The sequence below is a fragment of the Durio zibethinus genome, chromosome 28 (genome assembly GCF_047325235.1).
Source record: "Durio zibethinus cultivar Kanyao isolate XHJ-2024 chromosome 28, ASM4732523v1, whole genome shotgun sequence".
Lineage (NCBI taxonomy): Eukaryota > Viridiplantae > Streptophyta > Magnoliopsida > Malvales > Malvaceae > Durio > Durio zibethinus.
Genome location: NC_143189.1, coordinates 9,751,252 through 9,774,472, shown reverse-complemented (window position 1 = coordinate 9,774,472; position 23,221 = coordinate 9,751,252). Strand labels below are relative to the sequence as shown.

General features: G+C 31.7%; 2 protein-coding genes across 7 annotated transcripts; one reads left to right on the top strand and one right to left on the bottom strand.

Moving 5' to 3' along the window:
* The first annotated feature begins 2,621 nt into the window (after positions 1–2,621).
* LOC111280886 (signal recognition particle subunit SRP54 2) lies at positions 2,622–6,801 on the top strand. Its single transcript, XM_022868415.2, has 9 exons — positions 2,622–2,966; positions 3,424–3,523; positions 3,690–3,843; positions 4,433–4,583; positions 4,675–4,823; positions 4,950–5,050; positions 5,158–5,315; positions 5,888–6,002; positions 6,117–6,801. The coding sequence occupies exons 1-9, from the start codon at positions 2,736–2,738 to the stop codon at positions 6,443–6,445; spliced, it is 1,488 nt and encodes a 495-aa protein (XP_022724150.1). The 5' UTR covers positions 2,622–2,735; the 3' UTR covers positions 6,446–6,801.
* Positions 6,802–7,182: 381 nt separating this feature from the next.
* On the bottom strand, positions 7,183–14,325 carry LOC111280848 (PX domain-containing protein EREX-like). 6 transcript variants are annotated; one of them, XM_022868363.2, is made up of 11 exons: positions 13,838–14,325; positions 13,018–13,128; positions 12,046–12,144; positions 11,728–11,814; positions 11,166–11,274; positions 10,251–11,023; positions 9,926–10,090; positions 9,594–9,836; positions 8,432–8,650; positions 7,407–7,691; positions 7,183–7,308 (listed from the first exon to the last, which is right to left on the bottom strand). In XM_022868363.2, the coding sequence occupies exons 1-10, from the start codon at positions 14,099–14,101 to the stop codon at positions 7,434–7,436; spliced, it is 2,328 nt and encodes a 775-aa protein (XP_022724098.2). In that variant the 5' UTR covers positions 14,102–14,325; the 3' UTR covers positions 7,183–7,308; positions 7,407–7,433. The 6 variants fall into 6 exon arrangements, with proteins under 6 accessions (XP_022724098.2, XP_022724100.2, XP_022724097.2 ...); XM_022868365.2 differs by lacking the exon at positions 7,183–7,308 and having other exon boundaries at positions 7,356–7,691; positions 10,251–10,920; positions 11,162–11,274; XM_022868362.2 differs by lacking the exon at positions 7,183–7,308 and having other exon boundaries at positions 7,356–7,691.
* Positions 14,326–23,221: the final 8,896 nt, after the last annotated feature.

The window sequence follows — 23,221 nt, the reverse complement described above, 5'->3', positions numbered from 1 at the left end:
GAGTAATAGATCATCTTTTTGATAAACTAATTGATATAAATTTTTTTATCACAAATAATTTTTAATAATTATATAATAAATACAATCTTCAATAATTACACAAAAATAAACAAGAATTAATCTAATATCAAAAAAATTGACAACAATATAAATATCAAAACAATAAAAAAATATTAAAATTCAGATACAAAATTATAAATTAATATATAACACAATTAAAATATAATATTTAATTTTAATTATTTTTCATCTAACTTATACAAAAAAATTTATCAAAATTTTTCATCTAAAATCTCTATATATATTATATTAAATTATTAATCTTTTATTTTTTTAATTATAAATTTTTAAAACCTCTAATTAAATTTTATCTAAAAAAATTTCAAAAATTAATTACAAAATTAAATAAAAAATTCAACTCTCATCGCCCAACACCCCACCACACCCAATCCTTCCCCATGTGTTTACCTTAATGTCCCTCAATTTGTTTAATTGTAGTAGAACGCCAAAACCATCTAGAACCAGCTTGCTCTTTCATGTTCATCTTTCTTTTTCGCGCGTCCAAAGCTTTGCTTTTCAGAAATTTCTTCTTCTCTCTTTTTTTTCTCATCTTTTCATCATTATCACTTACCCAATACATCTCGTTCGTCTCTTTCAAGTCTCAAATTCTCGCAACACACATCATTTTACAAAAATTTTGTAAAAAAGAAAAGTAATTTAACTTTTTTTCTTACCTTATTTGATCTTGAATGTTGATTGAGAACTTGATGCTGATTTAAATTTGGGTGCCGAAATGCCAATTGAATGGTTGAAACTTGAAATAATTCGTCTGTTTTCTAGTTTGTTTTCAGAGTAATTTTGATGCTATAGATCTGAGAGTTTGAGTTTTATTTTTTGTTTTCGCTTTTACTTTTACTTTTACAGGTTTATTGCTTTATTCTGTAGAGTTGAAAACTTGAAATTTTATTTTTTTTCTCGAATTATTAGATCCGTGAGTAGAAAAACAGAATAGCGACAATTATTTTTTGTTATTGCCGTTATTCTCCGTTACATCGTTATTTGCGGCCGTTATACTCCGTTTTTATCGTGAATTAATTTTTCAATCGTGTTTTATCTAATAACGATGGTGGGTGATGTCGTTACGGTTATTTTACGACCGTTATTTCACTTCTAAACCGCTATTTGAATCCTTGCTTATAATATTCAAAGTGACACCATGCATGTATCCAAGTTCATATTCTTGTATTAAAAAAATGAAAAAAATTCACTACATTACAATTCGTAGGGAAGATTTTTCTTTTTTGGTTTTATGGTAAAGAAAATGGATCATGTCATATTTAATCCACACGGTAGAAGAAGATATTTAATGTTATAAGCTAACTAATGCTAAAAAAAACTGCTGCTTTAATTTTTTTCACTTCTCTAAAGTACCCTTTAAGTGGTATTAATTTTTTTGTACTTAACAAACAGTTAATTCTTTTTTAAGGAAAGAAAGCTTAAATGGTTTAATATATTTTTGGAAAAAATAAAAATATAGTTTAATTTTCTATAAATTCCATTTATTTCGCAAAAATTAACTTATGAAAATAATTTCAAAAAATATTGATATATTCCAGAAAACAAGAATTTTTTTTTATTTTGTTATTTGAATGATTTAAAAATTTTGCACGTTTTCAACATAGTAAATTTTACATAATTAATAAATATTTTTATTAAAATATTGAAAATATTTATTATTAAAAAATTAGAAATAGTACTGTATTAATACAGCTTTTATTATATTAAAATGTTAAAACAATTCTATTTATTATCAAATTATTATTTTCAATAATATAAAAGTTTAAAAATAGTTATATTTATTATTAAAATATGTGCATTAGAAACTGCAATATTTATATTGTAAAAATATTTTTATTAAATCATTAAAATTTTTTATTTATTTGTATTTATTATTTAAAATGCTGATATAAAGATATGTGTTATTAAAATAGTAAAAATACTATATATTTTAATTTAAAAATATTAAAATATTCACATTGTTAAAACTTTATTATTGAGAGAGTAATATTGTTATATTAAATCATATTTATTACTAAAATAATGCAAAATATTATTTATTATTAAACTAATAATATAATACTATTTATTATTAAAATATTAAAAATCTTTATTATTAATAATATTCAAAATAGTGATATTTATAACTAGAATATTAAAAAAATACTTTATAGTAAAATTTTAATATTACCAAATATTTTTTGAATTAAAATTAAACAAAAATATTTTTATATAATTATAATAATATTTAAATCCAAATCTAAATAATTTTGTCCAAAGCTAAGCTCCAGTCGCGCTAAACTCGCAAGTTTTATCAACTGACCAATCCATGAAAAGATTGTTTCCGTACGTTGTGTTTGCGGAAAATAGTTTTCCATTTATCTTTTTCTCATTTTTAATTATCAGCAAATTGTTTTCTGTTGATCAAATATTTCTTTTTTGTCAAATAAATTGTTTCCCTTGGGTTGGGTCGTCCAGACTGAACATAAAACACAGCCCAAATCCGGCCCCAATCACTCATTTCCGGTTACCCTTTCTCCCAACTCGAATTACCTCCTTCTTTCGTCTTTCCCTTTCCTCTATCTGATCAGATTTCTCAAAAAATCAAAAACCCTAAAGTTCTCAGGAAGAAAACAATTTCTCTTTGATTTCCTCAAAAAAAAAAAAAAAAAGCGAAAATGGTGTTAGCACAATTAGGAGGGAGCATCTCCCGGGCGATACAGCAGATGAGCAATGCGACGATAATCGACGAGAAGGTTTTGAACGAATGCCTTAACGAAATCACCAGAGCTCTTCTTCAATCCGATGTTCAATTCAAGCTCGTTCGTGATATGCAAACTAATATTAAGAAGATCGTCAATCTCGATGATCTAGCCGCCGGCCATAACAAGCGCAAAATCATCCAACAGGTATTCCAGTTTGAGAAATAATGTGTGCTCTTTTTTTTCTTCGAACTGAGATCTTGGTGAAGTTGAAACTTCGATTGATGGTTTTTTTTTTTTAATTTAACCTTATTATTTTGAATTTTGATGATTGATGTGAATTATTTGATAAATTTTTAAAAATTTTCTTTTCTTTTTCTCTTATGATCTTACTATGTACTATAATTTAATGCTAAAATTAATTAGATTTGTTAAAGTTCTGATTTTTTTGTCTGTATTTAATCCAAAATTTTGATAACATTTGATTTAATGGCTCTCTGCTAGTTTTTTTTTTTTCTTCTTTTATGTGAAAAAATTCATGTAATTGGAAAACTTTTAATCCAACATTTTTACGAAAGAAAAAGGTTTGATTCATGCTTTACTTCTTGTATTAGAATCATGTTTCTAAAAAGGGTTTTTTTTTTTTTTTTTTTTTTCATTTTAGGCAATTTTTAACGAGCTTTGTAAGATGTTGGATCCTGGGAAGCCGTCTTTCACTCCGAAGAAAGGGAAAACAAGTGTTGTGATGTTTGTCGGTTTACAAGGTAATCTTTGCTTTTACTCCTTCGTATAGACTGAATTATGGTAAATTGGTACTGAGGCTGGCTTTGCCCATTGTTGTAAAAGCTCTTTCTATGTTTCAAATGTGTTGCTTAGATTGTACGAAGACCTGAATTTTTCTGTTGATTTCTGTTTGTGAAAATTTCTCAGGGTCTGGAAAAACAACCACATGTACAAAATATGCGTATTATCATCAGAAAAAAGGTTGGAAACCAGCTCTAGTCTGTGCTGATACGTTTAGAGCTGGTGCTTTTGATCAGTTGAAGCAGAATGCCACTAAAGCTAAGATTCCATTTTATGGAAGGTACTTTCTTCTTTTTCATTCATTGTTGTGGCTGCATATGGAAATGTAGAATCTGGGTTGACTGTTTATTTCACATAATGGTAGTTTTTTATTTGAATTTCTTTAATTTTTAGAATGGGGATGTGAAAAGCAAATAATGTTGACTTTAGGTAATTTTCAACAATGACATGATGCATGTATCTAATTACTAGAATGTTTTTTAAATGCATAAAGAGCATAAGAAGGAAGCATGAAAATGCTTGCGTGCTATGTATTTAGCTAGTTTTCTTCTCTGTTTCTTGAATAAGTAACGTATGTCTGTACACATTTTGTATGTATTCATATTGTGTCTGCCTATGCATGTGAATGTCTGACATGCATGACATGCCCTTTATGCATGAAATGCCCTTTATGCATGAAATCCCTTTATGCCTTACACCTTTTTAGACTTAAATGACTGATTTTCATTTAATTTCTGGAATATATACTATTGATTTGTAGATGTGATTCCGGCTGCGGATTTTAACTCCAGAGAATATCTTTAGTAGTGTATTCATCATTTCAATCTGCCCTTAATTATTTGGAATGATGTTTTCTGCTATATCTGCAGCTACATGGAGTCAGATCCTGTGAAAATTGCTGTGGAAGGTGTTGAGAGATTTAAGCAGGAAAATTGCGATCTTATAATTGTTGATACCAGTGGGCGCCATAAACAGGAGGCTGCTCTTTTTGAGGAAATGCGTCAAGTCTCTGAAGCAACGGTATTACCCAGATTTTAGATGCTCATTTTTTTCAGTATAATTGATGCTAATCTTCCCACTAATTATTTTTTGCTTCTCCTTTGTGTTCTAGAAACCAGATCTCGTTATTTTTGTTATGGATAGTAGCATAGGTCAAGCTGCCTTTGATCAAGCTCAAGCATTTAAACAAAGCGTTGCTGTTGGTGCTGTAATTGTTACAAAAATGGATGGTCATGCGAAGGGTGGTGGTGCTCTCAGTGCGTAAGTGTTATGATTGTTGTTGCCTTATTTTTGTCTATCTCAAGATAGTATCTGCATTTGCTTTATCATTAGGTTGAGTTCTCATGATATGTGTTTCTTGATTTTCTCCTTCTGTGGCTACTACAGGGTTGCTGCAACTAAGAGTCCTGTCATATTTATAGGAACTGGAGAGCATATTGATGAGTTTGAAGTGTTCGATGTTAAACCATTTGTAAGCCGTCTTTTAGGTACGCATCCCTTTTCCTGTTATTTATTCTACTAACCACAGTAATTTTGAGTTCCAAAATGTTGATGACTGTTTGGAGCACTATCATGCTCTTATATTTCTGAATAGGCATGGGTGACTGGTCTGGATTCATGGACAAAATTCATGAAGTTGTTCCCATGGATCAACAACCTGAGCTTCTCCAAAAGCTTTCTGAAGGGAACTTTACCTTAAGGATTATGTATGAGCAATTTCAGAACATACTCAAAATGGGTCCGATTGGGCAGGTTATTGTTAATTACACTCTTTGAATGTTCGTCAGTATTTTGCTGCATTTCCCTTCTAGTAAATTTTCAGTGGGGTCTTTTTGTTTAATGGGTGTCTTTTACCGATTTTCGCATGTTGCATTTTCAAATGTTCATGTATTTGAAAGCTGATGGCTAAATGTTCATTTTGGTGGTTTACACCTGTCTTAGATTTTAATTTCTGCACTTGTTTGATGCCTGAAGCTTTTGCAGTTGTTGCCATTTGCTGTAAAGTATTACTAAAAATAATTAGTAAATTATAATCAGTTTTTTAGCAAGTTTAAACAGTCTTAGTGCTCTATAGCTGACGCCTTAGTAAATTATAATCAGTTGTTGCCAGGCTAAATGCTTATCATTGAGCATTGACTTGCTTGGCCAGTAGTTTTGTTAAGTTTTTACATCAGTTGCTCACAGTTTAATGTAAACTTTTCAATTGTGATTCTCTCCCCGCTCCTCAGAATGCTATCTTTTTCACTTATCTTTCCTATCTCTCTGTTCCTTTTTGTTAACACAGTAACTGTATGCTTATAATTTACTTTGGTTGCCTTCTGCAGGTTTTCTCAATGCTTCCAGGATTTAGCGCTGAACTAATGCCGAAAGGTCGTGAAAAAGAAAGCCAGGCAAAGATCAAGCGCTACATGACCATGATGGACTCAATGACGAATGAAGGCAAGTGAATGCTATGCTTTATCCAATTTCTTGAGACATGTAATATTGCTGAAGTATAGCATTTTAATAGGATAGCTAGTTGTTTATGTGTTCTTGGTTGTTAATTTGTTGTAGAGTTGGATAGTTCAAACCCAAAGCTCATGAATGAGTCAAGGATGATGCGGATAGCAAGGGGATCTGGTCGACATATTCGAGAGGTAATGGAAATGATGGAGGAGTACAAACGCCTTGCTAAGATATGGAGCAAGATGAAGGGGCTTAAAATTCCTAAGAAGGGTGAAATGAGTGCCTTGTCACGCAATATGAATGCACAGCACATGAGCAAGGTCCTTCCTCCACAGATGCTAAAGCAGATCGGGGGCATGGGAGGCTTGCAGAACTTGATGAAGCAAATGGGTTCTGCCAAGGACATGATGGGGATGTTTGGAGGTGGGGAAAAATAATTTTATATACGACTCCGATGGCGTACTTCCAAATTCACTCGACTGCTACTGCTGGAATACCTGGTGAAGACTGAAAATATATGCATCTCCAATCTAGTCCTTAAGCAAAGTGTGTTTTCAGAATGAATTCATTTTATTTCGATAGTTAGAATCAACAGTTTTTTTTTTTTTCGCTTTTTGTTTGTATTTAGATGGAAAAAAAAAAAAAGGTGTATGACATTAAGCACGGAAATGCATACACTTACCATTAAGTTAAGTGCTTTAAGTTCAAAATTGAATTGAGTTTTGAGGTGGCTGAGCAAGGTTATCATCTTGTACAAAAATAATTTATTAATGAGATTATTTCTTTTGACACATTTGCAAAGATCATTGGCAATTTTATGTTCGGGGCATGTATGTGTGGATTTCTAGTTTTAAAGTGAGTTTTTACAGAAACTTCCAACCTGCCCAAGGAAAACGCAAAAGAGGTTTGTGAGCTGCCGGACGGTTTGATATAAAAAAGATAAAATTTTCAAATTTTAATAAAAGTTATATATAAATTTAATAAAAATAAATATATATATATATAGAGTGTATTTTGTTTTAATAATTATAACATATAATTTTCATATAAAACATAAAATAAATATATAAATTTTTAATATTTTTTGTTATTGGAATACACGAATTACCAAACTATTTGCATGGAACAACACAATCTTTCCGTTCTCCAAGCATGACAGTCCAAAGCTTTTGTATGTCATTGTCTTACTGGAATTTTCACATCTTCAATTCGAGTTTCACCTGCTGCCTAATGAACTATTTACTTCTTTTTTTTACCTAAATTCACGTGACAACCTTATAATTCTGGTGGTGAAAATTTTCTTCAAAACAAATAATACTCATAATTAGTAAATAAATAATGGAGCTATATGGCAAATGTGCTATATTACCTTGAATTCAGAAAGAAATATGAACTCACAATTGGTCATCATCCACATAGTTATCTTTACAAGAATTTGTTCAGAACAGTTTTCCTCGAGGGGGTCTCCTCTTCTTCCTCGTCATCTTCATCAGACTTCACATATGTGTTGAGAGCACAACGTATTACTGAGTTCACCTGCTTACGTAATCTTGCATTATCAACAAAAACATCTGTTAGCATCATCCTTAATTCATCATCCGTTCTTTTATCACTGCCTTTCATGTTGAGACTCTCATCCAATCTACCCACAGAATTTTCTACATCTTGGGCAAGGAGTTGTGCCTGTTCACATGTGATAAAGTCAGCACTAAAACATTGTTTGATTTCAGAGAATTCTAGAAAGCAGTTATTAGACAAGAATATGTACATAAACATGCAATCCAATTCGCAAAAGAATTCATGAAATTATAAATACTCCGTGAAAACTTAGCTGATGAAAGGATCACGCCACACAGTTAATCAAAATTAGTGAATATACCAGTTTCGAAATGAGAGAGAAGCAAGTGATTGCACCACCAAAAACAAAAATCAATATTTGATAAAAAACACTGAAAGCTGACACATTCCCCTAGTTATGGTGATAGACATAATGCAATCCCCACCCTCTTTTTTATGAAATATCGTTCCACCACACCTTATAAGCAGATCCAATTCAAACAAGCCAAAATTTTTGTAGCTTGAAAGTTAAATGGCACCTTTAAGCCTTAATTCCACACCTGTAACCAGGAAATTCTTTCCTTCTATTTAACTTTGGCTATATTTTATAAAGCAAAAATTCAGAACAATAAAAAGGGCTAGCTACTGGTTTAATTGCTTCAAAAAAAAAAAATGCATATGGTGTACAACACATACATCACTACCATAATGCTGTAGAGATACAGATATCAAGAAATGTGCATTCACAGACACATACATTCATGCCGGTTAGAAAGCAATTTTTGTAATAAAATTCTCAGAGAAGGGATTTCAAGAGTATGTAAATACAAAGTGCTCAGAAAACTGAATCTAGGTGCAAAGGATACCTCAGCAAGGAGGAGACCGATTCGATTATCAGATGTCATCAATAGATCTAGTGCATCAGATGGAGATGAAGTATCAACAATCAATTTATCGTCCTCCTCACTAAGAAAATTAACACTACATTCTTGGAGCCGATCACGAAGAAGATTACATTCGTGAAGCAGTTTTGTATTTGCAGCATTGGCATACTCCATCCTTTGCTTTTCCTTCTGCAGAACCCTCTGAAAAATGCACATGGAACAATAGAATAAAAATTTATACCTGTTAAAATAAATCAAACCTACAAAAGGAGTTTTCTTTTGAAAAGCAAGTCATGTAAGAATATAAAACCCTAGCAACAGCTTTGTAAATCATTTTTCTTTTCATCTACTTTTTGATACTCCATTTTATATAATATGTTCAACATAGCAAAAATTTGAAAATGATTCAAATTCTGTTGTGAAAGATCACATTCCTAACAGAATTTCCAGTCTCTGCAATACCTTTAAGATAAGGGAATTAAGAACTTCAAATTGTCTGACCTAGAAGAAAAATACTAAAGCACAAATCTTCACTCATTGACTTTCAAGATGGTCATGTGCTCTTTAACACTTTTTTTTTTTTTTAATGAGATAGTATTTAACATTTAAAAATAGAATTATGACGCTTATGAAGGTTCTTCTACTTCTTCTAAAAAGAGAACAATAAACTTTATGTACATGGGTGGTCATCACCCATGACAATTTAGTCACTATCTGGAAGCTTTCTTACTTTACATGACTTTTCAATAAGGTTCTAAAGTCGGTGAACCACATTCCAACCAACACACATTTAGAGCCAACATTCCACAGTCTGGGAAGCATGAACAAACCACTAGAACAATAAATTTGTCTAGCCCAAAAGAACCAAGGAAAATGCTATTATAAGAGTGAAAAAAAGCTTTTATTTTTGCTAGCAATTAAAGAGAAACAAATCAAGAACGTCCAACATTGATAGAAGGGGCTTGATAAATACTGCCCTATGAATCCTTTGAAGCCAGTTAATTCAATAGCTTTTATGGTATATAAAAAAGGCTCCTTTCATGATACTTTTTACCATTAGAGAAATACAAAAAATAAAACAAAGAAAAAAGAAGACAAAGAGATATAATATCAGAATTTTGTGAAGGAAGAGATGATAAATTACCTCCAATTCTAGTTTTTCTTTCATCACACGGCTAAGCTCTTGCTTTAATTCGGATTGAGAACTTCGAAGTGATTTCACCTCCTTAACAAGGAGCTTTACATCTGCTTTTGATTTCACCTCTAACTCCTCATGACGTTTATGCAAGTTCGCAAGCTGTTCTCTAGCAACATCTAACTCTTGCAGCAGCATTTTGCTCTCCTTCATGATTAATAATTTTGCTGACTCAACATGTGCCCTTTCATCCTGGAATATTTTAGCACTTATTAACCAAAGCTTATCACTTATTTAATAAACTGTTATAATAAGGAAATGTTAACAACACAGAAAGAAACCTGTTCAATCTTTAATTTCAACTCCATCTCCAAACACTGATTTCGAAGTTCCTCCATATCCCACTGCATTTGAGTAAATCTTTCTCTTTCAAGCAACACAGCTTGATGCATGCTTTCATCACAATTCTCTCTAGTGGTTTCAAGCTCCATTTCCAAATCCTTGACCTGCAAGAGAAAATCCTATCAAGTCAGTCATATTAATGACGCTAATCAAATTAAATTAAGCTTCATAAGTATGCTAACACACATTTCTTCATCAACACAATCACCGAAATAGAAATTGCATTCAAAGGGGCTTCTACATTCTAACTACAGTTGAAAATACCTTTGTTGCAAGGAACTGTCTAACTGCAACTTCTTGATTCAACCTTGCTATAAAACCTTCCATGTCTGTTTTTGCTGTAGTTAGTCTCCTCTGCAGTGTATTAAGCACCCTTTTTAATTTATTGCGCTCATCTGATAGAAAAAGGACAAGCAAATCTTTATGGAAATGTAAATCTGAGCTAAGAGAACCCAAGGTTCTGGGAGCTTCAGCATTTTCAGGCAGGTCAATTAACCCATCACCAAACAAACTAGCTATGCCTAAGTTTGATATTTCACTAGCTCTCACGGAACTTATGTCACTTCCAATGCTTTCTGTTGACAATCTTCGAACATGCACATCCATTTTGCGATACTCTGGTTCAGGCAAATGATCTGCTCCATCTCCATGAAGAAATCTATTGTCAGTAGTATTTTCGATAAGTTTATCGCCATCAATGTTGCTTTCTCTTCCAGAATGCATTTTTCGCCTGGAAAATTTTTCTAGGTTTTCCAGAATAAAGTTCTTCTTAAATATGCCATACTTCATGCTTTTTTCTAACGGTTCAATCAAATTTGGCTCAGAAGTTGAAGGTTCCATGGAAGGATCAGCAGAATTATCTTTTCCTTGCCTTGGTGTTCCAAGCTCAGATATCTCCTCAGAAGAAGCATTATCATGATCAGATGCAATTGAACTGCCAATAATCAGGGAAACATCTGAATCGGCCTTGGACAGAAATGAAGGAACCAGACTATTAACAGAAGAAACAGCATGTGATTGATTCATGTTGTCGAATGCTGTAACATGACAAACACATTTAGACCATGGAGCATAATTTAATGTGAATTTACAGTCTAATCCCAACTATAAAGACAGGCTGCAGTTAAAGGAGTAAAAACATATTCATCCATTTATAAGAGGCATTAAGGAAACACCTACAAGACCTCGCAGCAGCTTCTAGCTCAAGAAATGTTGCCGCTAAGGCGCTTCTGGAAATATCAATATCTGATAGAAGTTTTTCCATCCAGTCCTCCAAAGAACACCTTCTCTGCAATAAACTAACCATTTTGAGAATATTATTATTAAAATGTTGTATTATTCTTAAAATTATATGGAAATAAATGAAGTTCATTTCAAGCATTACAAAAGGAGAATGAACACCATTGAATGTCAACAAAATAACAGAAGTGCATGATCACTTTCCAGATTGCCAATAAATAATGACAAAAGAGGGTTAAAGCTGGAGATGATACACTATTCAACATTCATCCAGTTCATCAGCACAACCAATAGCGATAGGATTGTCAGTTGCTTTTTGCAAGGATTGTTATGGACTGACCAATGTATGCATAGAATATACGAAATAAACTTTTAACTATTTTAGGTTGCCTAACATAATTAATTTCTTTTGCTGTGCCTGTTCAGGAAAACAAATAGGAACCTATTACCATAAAAATTCATATTGTCTCCATGGAAAATAAGCAACCATGTTTTAGCTTACCTCCTCCAACAGTGTTCTGTTTTTCATACTCAAAATCCTCTTTGGAGGAGCAGGGGGCAGATTTTTCTTGGGAAATATCTTCTTAAGCTGCCAGAGTAAGAAAATGAGAATGAACTAAACCATTTTAACAAATGAGCCAAAAAATGGCATGTTTTTCCAGCTCAGAAAATAGACAAATATCTGACCCCAAAAATAAAAATGAAAAACACATCTGTGTAATTTCAAGGCACATGAGAACAAAATGGCCAACAGAGCATAACGAATACAAAGAAAGTAATACACTTTCCCAGGTGATAAAAATAAAGTACCAAAACTTACTTCAGATAGTAGCTTTAAGAAATCACTAAATCTTCGTAATATTCCCCGGGTGGTAGTGACGCCTTCTGGTGATTGAATGCCAACTTGAACCCTGTAAAACTGTCCTCAATGAATGTTAAAAAGGAATAATTAAAGCAACTATTCCTTAACTAGAAGTTAACAACCACATCAAATAAGGAGAAAATCCACCAATACAGAAGGAAAAAAATCCCTACAAGGAACAAGAAATACATCTCTCTTATCATTTTTGTCATTAAGATAATACAATAACATGCAAAAGGAAAAAAAAAATAAAAAATAACAACATCAAGTAAATAATGGCAAATGACCAAGACTTAAATATATATATATATATATATATATATATTACCCAATATACCAGGAGAATTTTCTAACATAGTTTATTTCTTTTTCTTGTTGCAGTTTCTTTTTGGTTGGCTGGAGGCAAGGGGACTTGTCTCAAGTACCAACTCCTAAAGAAGCTCCACTACCAATTGGACTCCTATTGGCTAGTGACCCCTGAGCACCACCTAGTTCCTCTGACTACCATAGTGTTCCTACATACATATTTCATACACCTCATATCAATCCCAATCAAATCCTCCGTAGATTGTTTCACTCTCATATCTCAAGTGTACATCTCTTGTTTTTTCCCAGCTAATTCTCCATGAATCACAAGACCCCCAAAAATTGGCCACCTCAGAATATGTTTAAAGAAGTAATCTTTGGGTAACAAAAATAAAGACACAGACGTCATTAGAGAACAGGTGATTAAAAAAAATTCTTGACAATCATGTCATATTGTGTATTTCCTTCCACCCAATTAATGTATAACTAAATATCTTTGCAGTCTGCCATGAATCCAAACATATATAGCAATATAGCTACATGGAAAGAACAGTTATCACATTGAAAATGACAACTGTGGTCTAGTTTGAAAGAGTTAAATACTCCCAAGAAAAGAAATAGTACCACAACAGAGTCTGAAGCTCGGGAAGTTGGTAGAAGAATCCAAGAAGGAATTGTGGTGCAGTAGCTCCACCCTGTATTGGAGTTGTGAGGCCAAACAGTGTCCCACCCATCCTACATTGAAACTCAAATTAAAGAATGTTATAAGTGAACAAGAATCAAATTTCCCAAAAGAAAAAAAAAATCTAAAAACAAATAGAGCTTTTCATCAACTGATCATGTTAATGACATGCTAAAATGCAACAAAATGGCTGGTTACACATCTATTCAATCCTAACCGTAAAATGAAGTGGAAAAGATTACGTGTGCATAATATGAAATGTTATGAGGAAGCACATATTAAACAGATAGAACACCATTTTCTTAACCAGTCATCCATGCCAGCATGATTCACTTTGTTCTCCAGAACTTAACAATTAACTGGCAAAAAAAGCTTATATGACAATCAGCAAAACAAAGAGAAAATTCAGCTCTTGCGCATCAATCTTTCATATTCATGAATCAAAGCATAAAAAATAGCCATTCCTAGAGCAAGCAGCTCGACTCGTTCTTACTTCTTTTTAAGTAAGATAGCACTTCATCAAAAAAAAAAAAAATGGCGAAAGCCCGTCAAGGGTAACCTCTTGTACTGATTCAAACTTGAACGTTTAACTCTAAAACTATCCTCCATTTGCAAGAAAATATTTTATTTAGCCCAAAATAATTCAACATTAAACTTTTAAAACAAAAGGGGCCAAAAGTATCCAAAGAAAATAAAAAACTTTGCATTGAAAACATCAAATTCACGTGAAATGAGAGGTGAAATCGAGAAAAGAGGAAATACCCATTTATCAGGAGGTGTAGACCAGTCCATCCCCAGAGGCAAAGGCGAGGTCCCGTCGTGGCGGTGCTTTGGTGGGCTCCTACGACTCGCCACAGAAACTCGTTCATATCCATCATCATCAGCATCAGCATCACCATAATCACTGCCATTAGAATCATTGTGAGGTCTGACTAAGGAATCGTACGATGATTGGTTACCGATTATAGGATTATCAGAGAAGTTAGCAAAATCAAATAAAGACAGATCGTGGGCGTAAAGATTCATCGTTTTTTTTTTTTTTTTTGGTTTAGGATTCTCGGTTTCTAAAAAGGGTAATTAGGATTCCTCTGCTTTACTTTCCTTCTTTTGATTTACCTTTACGTTTCTGGGTTTGAGACGGATCGAAATTTTGGATCCTAGTTTTGGAGTTGGAGTTTCAAAGTGTCAAAAGCCTATCTAATTTTCTAGTCTCCCCAACTAATTTGTCTTTGAGCCAAAATGCAAATGGCAAAAGCTGATTTCTTTTTTATTTTGTTTTTAATCCTTTCTTTGCCCAATAGGCAAAAAATAAAAATTATAACCACAATCTTCTGAGGCCTAATTTGGATTGAATCGCACTTATTTTTTGTTTAGATTGTGCCCACGTGGCATTAACGGAGGCTCGAATATCTATTGTTGAGAAAGGGCTGCGGAGAATTTTAAATATATCCCACGTATTATATACATCTCACTATTAAATATATTTTAAATTCAAAATTAAAATTTATATTTTTACTAAATACACATCATCTTTCAACAATCTATTTTTCCTTCGTACCCTTAAACTATCCTTTGTTCTCTCTTCATTTTTTTTTTTCACTTTTAATCTAAAATTAATATTAAATCCATCAAACAACCTCAAAATCATTTATTTTTAAAATTTTCCACTAATCATAGATAAGATTTCAAGTTTTTTTTTTAATTGATTTGATTTAAATACATGAAAAACTATATTAGAGTCTATGGTTTAATTTCATAAAATTCAAGATTTTTGAAAATAAATTTTTGAAAGCTTTAAAAGCTTTTCGAAAATAGATTTTGAGAGCCTTAAATTGTAAGTTAGGGTTTACAATTTAATTTCGTAGAATTTAAACTTTTCAAAAATACATTTTTGAAAAGCTTTTAAGGTTTTTGGAAATAAATTTTCAAAAAACCATCAATCCATTAACTTGTTTTTTGTATAAAAAGGATCAATCATTTATGTAGGGAAGATCGATCCCTAGGGAAGGAGGATCAATCATGTCCAAATTTGAGAGCTTATCTGTTTTCAATGAGGAAGAAAGTTTGTTTTTATCTCAAGTCATTTTTCATTTAAAAAAGCTTGTTAAATGTATATTCTGTAAGTTTAATTGTTATTTTTTTTGTTATAGATATGACTCGTACTGAGGTGGAAGTATTCCTAGTAGAGGTAAAGGTATCGAAGTTAATCCCGATTCGAGTTTGAAGCTTCTAACTACCTCTAAGAAGAAACATTGAATAGGGGAGAATAAGCAAGAGAACCATACAAAATATGATTTCTCTCAAGCTAAGCCTTCCACCACACATTATGAGGAGCCTACCACACCTACCACACATAAGCATTAAATGGAATCATTTCCCCGAGGTCTAATTAATATATTGATTATTTTGAGTTTCAAATCTCATGATGCATTCCAAATTTGGAATGGTCAATTAATTACCTGAATCATATAATACAAATCATGTTAGTTTATGTTTTTAGAATGCCTTGGTTGATTGTTGTTGATGTTATTGTTTATGTAGTTAATATTGGTGACATTGTTGTTAATTTTATTTTTGTTGTTGTTGTTATTGTTACAAAACCGAAACACATTGAAATTAATTAATGATGGGCTAAAGTTATACCCATGGCATCTAGATGATGCACACACATCTATTCGAGCTAATGTTATCTAGTCGGGTTTGTTGTCACTAATCAACTGCATTTATCATACCATCAATAGCATAATAATGTCAACTTTTATTAAGAGATGACAGCTAGAAATGAACACCTTTCATATGTCATTCGAAAAGATGACCATCACGTTAGATGATGTGTTTGCTCTTTTATACATACCGATCACTAGGAACATGGTTTCAATGAATTATTTGATAATCGCTAAAATGAACACAGTACCAGTGAGCTTATTTGGAGTTTTTATGGATGCAATTAAAGTAGAGACTAAGTAGGCTAAGGGATTTGCAGTTCAACTCCAGTGGCTATGGGATACCTTTAAGCATGTCGCAAATGCATCAGATAATAAGGAGATTGTTTATACATCCCAAGCTTTTCTATTCTATTTGCTCGAGTGTACACTATTTGTTGATAAGATCGTAACGAGAGTGTTGATAGCATATTTACCTTTATTGACCAATCTCGCTGACATAAGTAGATTTGCTTAGGGACAGCTTGCATCACTTATTTGTATAGGCAATTTGCAATTGTGAGCATGGAAAAAGTGTATCAAATCACCTGATATCTGACACTTCCCCTTATATATTAGTCAAAATATATTATAATTATTTAATTTATCTATTATTACTTATATATGTGATTATCTAATTAAATATTACTTATGTATTTCGTATAGGCATAGATTTATGAGCACTTTTCATCATTAAGCCTAGTGACCATATTGACATGCTAAAACGATTTATAGTGTGCTCAATGATGAAAGGCTTGTACTTATGCTAATATATTGCAAGCTTTATAAAAGTGCCTAGATGTGTTGATGGTATTTGACATTTGTTGGGAACCATACGTTGATGGATAGGAGACACATACATTGCACGACATTGCCTTTTTCATTGGATGCATCAAGTGTGGGGCAATTATAGGGCCATACCATCTACGACAATTCAGATATGTATAGACTATTCCTCTGACCTTGTTCGCCCCTCCCCATGTTGATCAAGGAGCATCATCCAACTAGTAAATTATAAATTTTATCATTTTATGGTTTTTTTTATTAATTTGTTAATGTTAATTATATGATATCAATATTGTCATAATATATAGATTCGTAAATTTATAGCAAAATTTACAATTAGAGTCATCACCAATCTTTTTTAACTAGGTGTGATTGACCACCTAAAGAATTTATCCTTTTAAGAAGCTCTTAAGCTTGACTAAGGGTCCTTAAAAAAATAAGTTTAAGTCTACAAACTAGAATAGGATTCGAGAGTTCGGTTATATATGAGGAAGGTTATAGCATCCCAACATGCCCATCCGAAGGATAGTACCATATTATTTTAAATTTATTCTAAGGTCTTGATTCTAATGGCTTTAATTTTTATGTTGAATATTAGAAATAATTCATAAGATTCTTCCATCAATTTGGTAGAATTCTTAAAAATATTTTCTCACCTTAAGAGTATTCAAGAATCCCATTTGTTTACTTGAAAAGGCTTCGTTGTCAGAAAGATTTTTTTTTGTTTGGTTTTTGTCAAAAATATATCTAATTATTTCACCATTTAGGTCATATTAGAAATATTTTCTTTTAGAATTTCTAAATTTTTCATCATTTGGGCATATTTAGAAATTCTTTTTATTTCTCTTTTTTTTGTTGGATTTCTAAATTTTTCATCATTTGGGTCAATTTAGAAATATTTTTTCTTTTTTTTTTTTTGTTTTCGAAAAGAAAATCATATGGCAATTATTTTTTATTGAAATTTTATTTAAATTCTTTCACCATTTAGGACAAATTTAAGAAAATTTCTCACCTAGAGATTTCTTAAAAAATTTACCATTTGAAATTTCTAATAATCTCATATGTGGATAATTGTCAAATATTTTCAACCAAATATTTTTATTTTTTATTTTTTATATTTTAATTAAAAATAAATATTAATTATTGTTATTGAAACTTTATCTAAATTATTCCACCATTTGGGACAAATTTAGATAAAATTTTTCACCTAAGAATTTTATAAAAATTTACTACTTGAAATTTCTATAAATTCTATCATTAGATAATTAATATCTATTCCCAAAAAATATTTTATCTTTTTTTAATTTTTTTCTAAACTTAATTATACAAAAATACTAAAAACTAAACACATAAAAAAAAAAAAAATGAAACAGCTTGGCTTAACGGTTCAATGCGACTTGTCTTTGCTAGGTTGGGGTGTGGGTTGCTGGTGCGGGTCACGTTACGGGTCAAGTTACCCACTTAAAAACAAGCTAATCTTGCTCTTAGCTAATAGCTAAAACGACATCATTTTATGTGGCTATGTAAGCTAGAGGTAAGCCTTTACTCTTTAGTCCTCACCTTTACACTATCTCTCTACTTTCAGCTTTCTCTTCATCTCTCTTTCTAGGGATAGAATGACCCGATTGGAAACTTTAAAATTTTACAGATCCCGACATCGGTGCCGCTATTCTCCGCCACATGTGCTGCCATACTTCGTTATTGTCTGACAATCGATCAAGCTAAAATTTTCCCCACTACTGCTTCTCACTTTCCTCGTCTTAAATATGGGCTTGTTTTTTCTTCCTAAAGACATAGATATAAAGTTCAAGCCTCGGGTTTTCCTTTCTTTGCTCCAGTCTCTTCCACTGTCAAATATTCTCCAATTTTCAATAAGTTGTTTCTCTTGTTAAGCTTTTCGTCTTCACCATTTAGATCTCTTAGAAGTCGTGCCAACAATAGCCTGTCACCGCGCTACAATTGGGTTTTTGGTTTTTTTTTTCCTCGTCTTTCTTTTTTTATTTTTGATCTCTTTGGTTTTCTGACTTACATTTGTTCTTCTTCAATCTAGGTTGATAGCGTTGGGTTTTTCCATTTGCTAATGAATTGCTTCTATTTACTACGTGATTTCCAGTAACTCTATGTTTATGCTACTGATGATAGTGGCTACTGATGATGGGTTCAAAATGAATAAGGCCTCGACTGATAATGGAGACAATATTGACTTTCAAGGCTAAGCTGCTTTGGTATAGATTGCCAATGATAAGAAGGATGGCAATGCGGAGATAACAGCAAAATTAATTTGGTGGGAACTGATGGTGCCATGTATTTATGTTTTTCTCTATTTTGTTTCTGATTTCTATATATCCCCATTCTGTGTGATTTGCCTATTCATTTATAGAATGTAATTTGAGAGCCCTAAATGAAAAAAGAGTCCTTTTAAGTTTTAACTTCCAAAATTTAATCTCACTTAAACTTCTAATTTTAGTCCCACTTAAACTCTTCTAATTTTTCATTTTTTTTCTAGCCTTTTCATTTTTCATTTTTTTATATATTAACAAAAATCAAACGTAGACCCTTTGATAGATTTGGGTGTTTATAGCTGCCCCTCATTGTGCATTTTTTGTGAAACAAGAATTGTGCAAAGATTTGGATAACCCAATCAACTCAATATATATATATATATATTTGAAAAAGTAAATAAAGCTCCTCTAAACAGAGGCTCTATGACTTTTGCAAATAAATTAAGCTCTTTTAAATAAAGGCACCATAACTTTTGAAAAATAAAATGCTCCTCTAAACAGAGGCACTACAACTTTAGAAAATAAAATGCTCCTCTAAATAGAGGTACCATAAACTTTGAATATAAATTGCTCCTCTAAACAGAGGCACCACAACTTTTGAAAATAAAATGCTTATCTAAATAAAGGAAAATAAAATGCTCGTCTAAATAAAGGCACCATAACTTTGAAAAAATAAAATGCTCCTCTAAATAGAGGCATCACAACTTTGGCAAAACAAAATGCTCCTATAAATAGAGGTACCACAACTTTGAAAAATAAATTGCTCCTCTAAACAGAGGCACCATAACTTTGAAAAATAAAAGGCTCCTCGACAATTATATCCAGAGGAATCATAGATCAGATCTGATGAAATTTATAATGAAAACTCAAAGATTCACTATTTGTGTTTAAAATTTAAAGGTTTAGGTTCACAAGAACTTTTCAATTTCACAAGAATTCATTGAAATTTGAATCTCAAAATTTTAGTTTCACAAGAATTCAAATTTGCAAGATTTCAATATTTGCATTTGCAAATTGCAAGACTCGTATCCAACATCTAAACATTCTCATTTGAATTTTGGAGATTCACATCCAAAAGTTCAAAGCTTCTCATTCGAGTTCAAAGGTTCACATTTGATAAATTTATGGTTCACATCCAAAAAGTCTAAGCTTTTTTGTTCGAATTTTGGAGATTCGCATCCAAAAGTTTAAAACTTTTTATTCGAGTTCAAAGATTCACATCCAATAAATTTCAGGGTTTCACATCTTAAAGATTCTCATTTGAAACTCAAAGATTCTCATTTGAGACTCAAAGATTCTCATTTGAGACTCAAATATTCTCATTTAAGACTCAAAGATTCTCATTTAAAACTTTATCCAAATATTCAAAATTTCTTTTTCAGACGACTTTCAAACTTTTACCAAAGTCAAAATTTTGTATGAATGTCATGATCAGTGATGTAAATGCTTTCTTAATGATGCAAATGCAACAATCTAATTTCTCACCATGCTACAAATGTCATATTTTTAACCATAAGTTAAATGTTTACTGCATAATGCAAAAGCATAGCCAAACCAAGGTCTTAAATATTCTTCAAACAACAATACAAACATAATGCATGCAAAGCGGATGTCAATGTCATAAAATTCTAATTAAAATGTGGTACCATGGTTCTCAAGACTCCACTATTTTAAGCCTTTTTAGCGTTCACCATTTCAGAAAGAATTATGTTTTCTATCACTTGGTCACCACTCATAGGCTTCTTAGCACTAGCCATTTCAGAACAAATTTTGTCCTCCATCACTTGGTCACCACCCATAGGTTTCTCAGCACTAACCATTTCGAAACAAATTTTATCCTTCATCACTTGGTCACCACTCATAGGTTTCTCAACACTAACCATTTCAGAACAAATTTTTCCCACTGATCTACGTTATTTTCATCATTTGATCACAACTCATAGGTTATGTCGATCAATCATCCCCATATTCATCACTTGGTCATATCATCTTTTCAAATTTTGCCTTCTTTTCATTTTATTGGCCAATCCATCACCATATTCATCATTTGGTCACACCATGCATCCTTTCAAATCATTTTTTCAGGTTTCTGTATTCTTTATTTTTTTTCTTATCATCTTGGATTTCTTTTCAAAAGAATACAAGACGTTTTTATGAATATTGTCATTTATTCATTATCATTTCAAATTATGACAAATATAATGCAACCATACATTTTTTCAATTTATTCTGAGATGTAAAAATAAGAGAACACAAGGTGAATTGAGAGAAAGGTAATCAATAATGAGTAAGTCTGGTACAAAAATAAATGGGCAAAGGAATAAATTCAAAGCATGCCCTTAGGAATGGTATTGAACAAATTGAGTAACAATATCCAAACAATGAATATTCAAACAATTTTGAACATTAATCCAAGATTCTTTCTCAAAAACTCATTCCATTAACTTTCAAAGTCATTTTGATCTTATCAAACTTTACCCCAGCTTTGAAGAATCTTCAAATGTCTTTGATCTTTCATCCATATGAATTATTTATCTAACTCTCAGCTCTAATTTTTTTTACCTAAATTACCATTTCAAGTTTTCAATTTGAGTCTTTTTTCTTTTTTTTTTCATTTTTTTCCATTCTTTTATTTTTTTTTTCATCCATTAGTGATATCTCTCACACATCAATCTCTAAAGTAATATAGCATGATTTCGTTGTTCCATCACAAGCATGCCTTAATCCAACATATGATCATTCAATTCAAACATTCACATTTAATCCAAATGAACTTTTGAAGGTTGTAATGTAGGCCATGATGAGGGGTCATGAAAGAAATGGATAAAATAGGCTCAAAACATGTGTTTAAATGATTCAAAACCAAAGGATCATTTTTCATCATTTGATACAACTTGGCATTTTGCCCCATTCTACTTCATTTCACTACTTTCCCCTTTTTTCATCTTATTCTTCACAAAAGGACTCACATTACTTTATCCCAAATTATGTGTGGCATTCATTTTTTCTTTCTCTTACTTTTTTTTTCTTTTTGCATTTTCTATCTTTATGATCTTTTACCTTTTTTTTTTTTTAAATTACCTCCCAGTATGGAAGGCGATCATTGGTTAGGGTTTTAAAAAAAAATCATAATAGGTTTAAAGGGGTAGTAATGAATAGTTTTTCAAATGGCAAAAGAGAGATGACCATTTTTTATTTCAAATATGAATGCTTTCTTTGAGGATCATCTATTGAACCAAAACAAACTCATAGATCTTTATAAAGAATTGTATATCTTCAAGATACATCTATTTTATATTTACTAGTAGTAGGCTTTTTTGCTCAAATGGTCTTCTTAGAATAATGTAAATGAGTTTCCAAAATTAAATCTCAGAATTATTGTTATCATTGTCTAAATATTCACCATTCGAAATTTAATCATGAAAATGAAAAGTTATGAAAAAAGATAAAGTATGGAACAGTGGTTGAATGAAAGAGAAAATGTAATGAAATGCATCAACTTGTCTTTTATTAAAATGATAACAAATGAAATCCTATTACATAAAAAAAATCCTAACATTACTCTAAAAAAAATCTTAAAATGACAAGAAACTTTCAACTAGCCTTAACATCTTTCTTAAAATTATGCCTTTATGTGATCAAGTGAAAGATCTTTCTTAACATCTGGCTCTCAAATTCATTATAGCTCTCTAGGCCTTTCCAGATCAACGTGTTCTTGATTCTCACTCAAAGCATTGACATTGTGATTAGGCAATAGATTGCTACTAACGTTAGACATTGTTGCTCTTTTTTTTATCAAAACTTATCATTTCATCTTTAATTAACCGTTGCACCTTTGTTTTAGAGTAGTACAATTTTTAATGGAATGGCCAGCGATTTCATAATGGTAGTTATAGTAGGCTGTAAGATCATACCACTTTGAATAGGGTGGCTTGAGTGATTTCAAATGGCTAGGGGCAATCAAGTGGTTATTATAAAGCTCTCGGTATAATTTTGTATAAGTCATGTAGATTTGATCAAATACGAGTTTTTTTCGGGTAGTTTGTAGCACTTGTGAATCACTTGCTGGGGTAATAGGATAAGCCTAAGGTCTTATGGGCGGTTGAATGTTAAGGCTGTATATGAGAGCTTGGAGACTGAAAACAAGCTGGTATATTGATGGGTAAAATAGCTATAGAGAAGGTTGATATGAGTAGGATAAGGTATTGTTCATAGTAAGATAGTATGGGAAGTAAACTTGTGATGGATAGGGTTAATATCCCCTGAACTATTTGCCAAAACTTATGGCTTGAGCTTCGATCTCTTTTTTCTCTGATGCTTTCTTAGTTTCTCCTCCATTCAACTTATCATTTTTAATGGCATTCTCAAAGATTTCA